Consider the following 6,422-nt stretch of genomic DNA (forward strand, 5'->3'; position numbering starts at 1 on the left):
CTTCTCTCGAGGGATACTTAGGAGTGTTTCCTTCAAAGGGCTTCTTCTCATAGGGATTTTTGAAGTCCTTATTTTTGTTCCAACCCGGGGACTTTTGAAATATCTCTTTGTTCTTACCCCAAGAATTTGAAGATGAATTATCTTTGTATTTGTAGCTCTTCTCCTCTTTGAGTCCTTTTTCTATCTCAATAGCCGCTTCAAAGATGTCACTCAAACTAGCAAACTTGTGAATGGGTAAATTTGAAGAGATGTCTTTGGTCAACCCCACCTTGAAGTGAATAATAGGATGTTCTTCATTTTCATGGTACTCAAGCTTCAAGATCATATTTTGGAACTCATCTAAATAAACCGCAACACCTTTGCTTCCTTTGTTTAAGTTGTATAATTTGGAAAGCAAGTCTTGTATATATGTCTCGATACATATTTGACTCTCATAAGTGCTTTCAATTCGGTCTACGGTGGAGGTAGTCCACCTTGAAGGATTAGATGATACTTCTTTATGTATTCCCACCATGTTATTGCATATCCTTCAAATTGAGCAATAGCAAAGCAACTCCTCTTGACTTTGGTCAAATCATTGACTTTGAAGTTTCTCTCACAAAGTGACTCCCATTCTAGATGCGCATCGGGATCATAATCTCCTTTGAAAGTGGGCAAACTAGTTTTGATTAAATTGATTCTCACATCTTGACCTCCATTGTCGCCTTGTTCCCCATGATAGTTCCTCCATTCTTCACCTCCTTGGTTGTTGTTATGGTAACCTCTTTGACCTTTCTATTATTGTTGGTTACCTAATTCTTCTTCTAGGGCTTGACCATATTCATGATACCCTTAAGCTTCTCTTGGTCTCACAACTTGAGGAGGGTTTCCATAGTTCCTCCCGCCACATGGTATCAGACCAAATCTACCTCCTTCGCCTTCTCCTTCATACCCTCCTTGTTATTCATCATCCCTCACTTTATCTACTTGAATTGGTCGATTTTGGTTTTGGGGAACTTGGTAGGGTGGGTGTTGGTTTTGGGGCATTTGGTAGGGAATATTTTAGTTTAGTAGAGCTTGGTATGGTTGGTTTTAGTTTGGTGAAGCTTTTTGATTGAGTTGGGGTTGTAATGGTCAAATAGTATTTCGAACATTTGGATCGGGATTGGTTGGGGTTGGGTTAAATGCTTGATGGAAGGATCCAGGTATGATAGTAGGAGATATATCATGGGTAGGTCCATTTGTGTAAGCTCGATAGGTAGCTTGTGGGGTAGAATTGGTAGAGTTAAGGCGACCCTCCATATTGACCATTCTACCATCCATGGTGGATACACTACCTTGAACGGCAGTCACTTGGTTTTCCATTACTTTCATTCTACGACTCTTACTAGTAATTACTTTCATTAAAGAGTCCAAGGTAACCCCTCTAGAGGGTTGGGGTATTTCACTTCCGATTGTCATGGTACCTATTAAGAAAACACTCAACAAAACAACAAACAACATTAGCATTAGTTAAAATGAACTCACAATCGCTCGTGTTTACACACCTTTGATTGCCTCTCAAATTAACTTTGGCTAAGGTTGAAGCTTTCTTGTACTCAGTTAGTTTATGAAGTGACAATTGCTACTCTTGGCCAGAGTGGATTTTTGTTTTCAAGAAGAATGGACGACTCGATTAAAAACAAAAGGACTTGAATCAATAATTTATCTATTAAGTAAAAATGAGAAAAGCACACAAAAGAATTAGCACGAATGAAAAACGGACACAAGAACTAGCACCAACAAGTATGGAAGAGTATTAAATGCACACTAGTTGCGGAAATTTAAGAACGAGACATGGAAATCGAATAAAATTAAAATTTCTGGGGTCAATTTGGGTTATTACTTGAAACACACTCTAAATGACCCAAAGAAGCTGTGGTATCTCAATGAGGAAGCAGAATTTCAAAATTTTCATACTTTTTTTTACCTCTAACTCAACAAAGTGAGCCTCACTTAACCACCAAGAGAGAGAATTTAGAAATTAAAACTAAGAATTAGGTAAGAAATGATTGACAATGGCACACCATGCAACCTCACCAACTCCCGAATATACAACTTTGCATAATCTTCGACGCTATAGGAAATCTTGTTTGATAAGAAGTGAGTCAATTTAGTCATTCTATCAATAATTACCCAAATCAAATTATGATACTTTCAAATATGAGGCAAACTGTCACGACCCAAAATAGGTCATGAGTGGCACCCACACTTAACCTCCTAGGTGGAATAATCGACGATAAAAACCCCAACTTATAAAATATAATAATAATGCGGAAGCTCAATTTATGAGAGAAAAAGATAATAAAACCACTAAAGTCTATTAGATACGTCTTCCCAAAACCTGAAAGTCATCACTTCAAGGACATCTAATTCTAAAATACTAAGTCTGAAAATATCAAACACCAAAATAAAAAATAACTTAATATGTCCGAAAACTAAGGACATCATGTTATTCCCGAGAGAATCGTACACGAGCTAGAATGAATAGCTCACCCTAGAACCTGATGTGTTGGAAACTGGCTAGAGCTGAGGTCGAGTTAAAGTCGATGGAAAACTCGCTGAACTCCACAAAATAAAATAAACAAAAATACAAGTAGGGGTCAGTACAAGACAACATGTATTGAGTAGGTATCATCGGCCGACTCAAAATAGAAATCAATATGCATAAAGTAATAACGGAAAATCAACCATAACACTTAACATGTGGCAACTAACAAGCTCAATATCAAGTAACAACACAATGAACCATTATATAATCAGTCAACAATATCAAAAGTATACATGAGGACCCAAGCCTCCACACCACGGTTTTTTGGGAAATGAATTATTTGAGATTGGGTAGTAGTAAGTCTTTTTAATATGTTTTCCGTTAATATTACCGTGTCTGAATGTGACACACGATCTAATAATATCGTATTGGCTCATGACACTCGATTCAATATACCGTGTCAAAATATGACACCCGATCCATATATAATTGATTTATCATTCTTTGTTATCACATTCTACTTTATTAACAATATTTCATCAAGCCTTCTTTATTCAAGGCACCATTTGTGATAGGGCAAGTTCAAGATTATGGATTTCACGGTCTTGATATTTCAGACCAATCACAACAACATGTCAACCATCCAAACCACAACAATTAAATTCATAGTAAAATTCACACATTACTTAATGACTATCAACCACTATTAAGAGTCTATCTATGATATATAGAACAAACCATAACCTACCTCAATCGAAGGACCAAAAGTCAAGCAAGCTACTTCACCAATGCCTTTTCTTTCTTCAATATCTCACATTTCCAATCTATCAGTATACAATATTCGTAAGTAAACGAATCTGTAGACACTAATAATATATGTATGTTTAACCTAGATCCAACAACACACTCAAACCTATAATTAATTTCCTCAATCTTAAGCCTAGGGTTAAGCTTCAATTTCTTTCAATCATATAATCCTAATAATTTCTGTATAATACAATACACCTATTATTTAATTATCAATCTCATTATATCAAAACATAAATTATAATAAATAATAAGAAGAAGAAAATCTGGAAAAGAAACAACCAAGAAAACTATGAACTAATAGGAGGACCAACCATTACAGAACCTCAAACATACCCCCATATGCTCACATATATAAATTCCAAGTTCCATTATCCAATCATGTCTCAATGTTTAGTTAATAATGAATGTCAAAAGCTTGTCCCCCAAAACCCCAATAATAACCTTTATGGATAGTCAACTTTTGCAACTTTCTAATTACTTCCTTTATCTTACATAATTCCTTATTATAATAGTAATAATAATATGCATAATACATAGTAATAATACTAAGAATAATACATCAATCCATACTTAGAATTGCACAGTAGTTTGTCTTAAGCATTCGTTGCTCTTCGTCGACGTCAGGTCAGTTTCTACCCTTGTTTGTTTTCTTTTAAATAATTAGGGCAAGTAATTATGAATTAATAAATAAATCAAAGCTAAATCCAACTAGTTTAGTTCTATATATATATAGTGAGAAAGTCGTATATGGTATTAATTAAATTAATACTTTAACCCACTAATTAAATAAGTTATCTAAGTTTACCCCTCAACTAAATAATCATAATTATCGACTAGTCCAAATACCCATTAACAATTTATGGTATGAGACTTTTATGAAATAAAAAGCTCTAGTTCTCAAAAAGACCTAATGGATCATTACAAAAGATACCAATTTACCCACCGTTCATCCCTGAATGGTCAAAAGAAGAGCGAGGGTTGAAAAGGGTACCTAACTCAATGAACAGATATGGATATCTTCTACGCATATCCACCTCAGTCTCCCAAGTGGACTCCTCAACCGGACGATTCTTCCATTGAACCTTTACAGACGCAATCTCCCTTGATCTCAACTTGCAGACCTTCCTATCAAGAATAGCTACAGGCTCTTCCTCATAAGACAAATTCTCATCAAGCAAGACCGAATCCCAGTGAATAATATATTTTCCATCACCATGATATTTCTTTAACATAGACACATTAAACACTAGGTGTACTACGGACAAACCTGTAGGTAAAGCCAACTCATAAGCCACTTCTCCAATATGCTTAAGAACTTTAAACGGTCTAATATACCTCGGACTGAGCTTACCTCGCTTACTAAATCTCATCAAACCCTTCATGGGTGAAATCTTCAACAACACTTGCTCTTCCTCTATAAACTACGTGTCCCTGACCTTTCGGTCTACATACTCATTCTGCCTTCTTTGAGCTGCTAGAAGCTTCTCCTAAATAAATTTCACCTTCTCTAATGATTCCCTCAAAAGATCAGTTCCCCAGGGTATCACCTCAAATATATCAAACCAACCAATAGTAGACCTATACCTCTTCCCATATAATGCCTCGAACGGGGCCATATTAATACTCGAGTAATAGCTATTATTATACAAAAACTCTGCCAAGGGTAGGAACTGATCCCAATGACCACTAAAATCTATCATGCATGCACAAAGCATATCCTCCAAAACTTGAATTGTCCTCTTAGACTGCCCATCGTTCTGAGGGTGAAATACAGTACTAAGATCCAATCTAGTACCTAACTCAGCATGCAAGGTCCTCTAAGAGTTAGAAGTAAATTGCGTACCTCTATCTGATATGATAGAAATCGGTACTCCATATAATTGAATAATCTCGCGGATATAGAGTTTGGCTAATTTCTCTACATCATAAGTCACCTTGATTGGAATAAAGTGAGCAGACTTAGTTAACCTATCAACAATCACCCATATCGAATCCAACTTACCTAATGTCTTTGGAAGACAAACCACAAAATCCATTGTAATCCTTTCCCACTTCCATTCAGGAATGGGAATTCTTTGAAAGAATCCCTCCAGGCCTTTGGTGCTCATATTTTACCTGCTGACAATTTGGACAATGGGCAACAAAATCAACAATGTCACGCTTTATTCTACTCCACCAATAATACTATCTTAGATTGCGATACATCTTGGTTGCACCATGATGTATAAAGTACCTCGAACTGTGAGCCTCTGCAAGAATAGTTTGAATTAAATTATCAATACGGGGCACACATACCCACCCCTTAATCCTCAAGACGCTTGCCTCATCGATCACAACCTCCTTGGCCTCTCCCTGTAAGACCATATCACGAATTCGGCCCAGCTTCTCATCATCAAACTGCTTTCATTTAATCTTATCAAGGAAAGAAGATCTTGCCTCTACACATGCCAAGAATACTCCTTTCTCAGTTACTCCCAGCCTCATAAATTCATTAGCCAGAGTTTGAACCTCTCTTAGCCAATGGATATCTGAAGATCTGTAAATGAGCTAAACTTCCCATGCTCCTATCTTTTCTGCTCAAGGCATCGGCCACTACATTAGGTTTTCTCGGGTGATATAGAATAGTGATATCCTACTCTTTTAACAATTCCATCCACCTCCTCTGCCTCAAATTTAAGTCTCTTTAAGTGAACACATACTGTAAACTGTGATGATTTGTATACACTTCACACTTTACCCTATATAGATAATGTCTGCACTACTTCAATGCAAATACAACTGCAGCCAACTCCAAATCATGAGTGGGGTAATTAGGTTCATGCACCTTTAATTGCCTTGAAGCATAGGCAATTGCATTCTTCTCCTTCATTAGCACTGCACCTAAACCAGAATATAATACATCATAATAAACAATGAAATTCTTACCGTCTACTAGCAAGGCAAGAATTGGTGCAGTAGTCAATAAGGTCTTGAGTTTTAGAAAACTCTCTTCACACTTGTCTGACCACATAAATGGAACATTCTTCTTGGTCAACTATGTCATCTAGGAAGCAATGGAAGTAAATCCCTTGACGAACCGACGATAGTAGCTAGCCTAACCAAT

At 36.5% G+C, this 6,422-nt stretch overlaps 1 protein-coding gene across 1 annotated transcript; it reads right to left on the reverse strand.

Annotated features, from left to right (window-relative positions):
- Positions 1–4,254: 4,254 nt before the first annotated feature.
- On the reverse strand, positions 4,255–5,355 carry LOC129875729 (uncharacterized). The gene is made up of 2 exons (XM_055950987.1): positions 5,163–5,355; positions 4,255–4,466 (listed from the first exon to the last, which is right to left on the reverse strand). Exons 1-2 carry the CDS (start codon positions 5,353–5,355, stop codon positions 4,255–4,257), a joined length of 405 nt encoding a protein of 134 aa, XP_055806962.1.
- Positions 5,356–6,422: the final 1,067 nt, after the last annotated feature.

Source organism: Solanum dulcamara, chromosome 12 (genome assembly GCF_947179165.1).
Source record: "Solanum dulcamara chromosome 12, daSolDulc1.2, whole genome shotgun sequence".
NCBI lineage: Eukaryota > Viridiplantae > Streptophyta > Magnoliopsida > Solanales > Solanaceae > Solanum > Solanum dulcamara.

Coding starts and splice junctions, on each gene's coding strand:
- LOC129875729 (XM_055950987.1), bottom strand. CDS start 5,355: ATGGATTTTGTGGTTTGTCTTCCAAAGACATTAGGTAAGTTGGATTCG. Junction 4,467..5,162: donor TTCTATCATATCAGATAGAG/GTACGCAATTTA, acceptor CTTATGAGGAAG/AGCCTGTAGCTATTCTTGAT.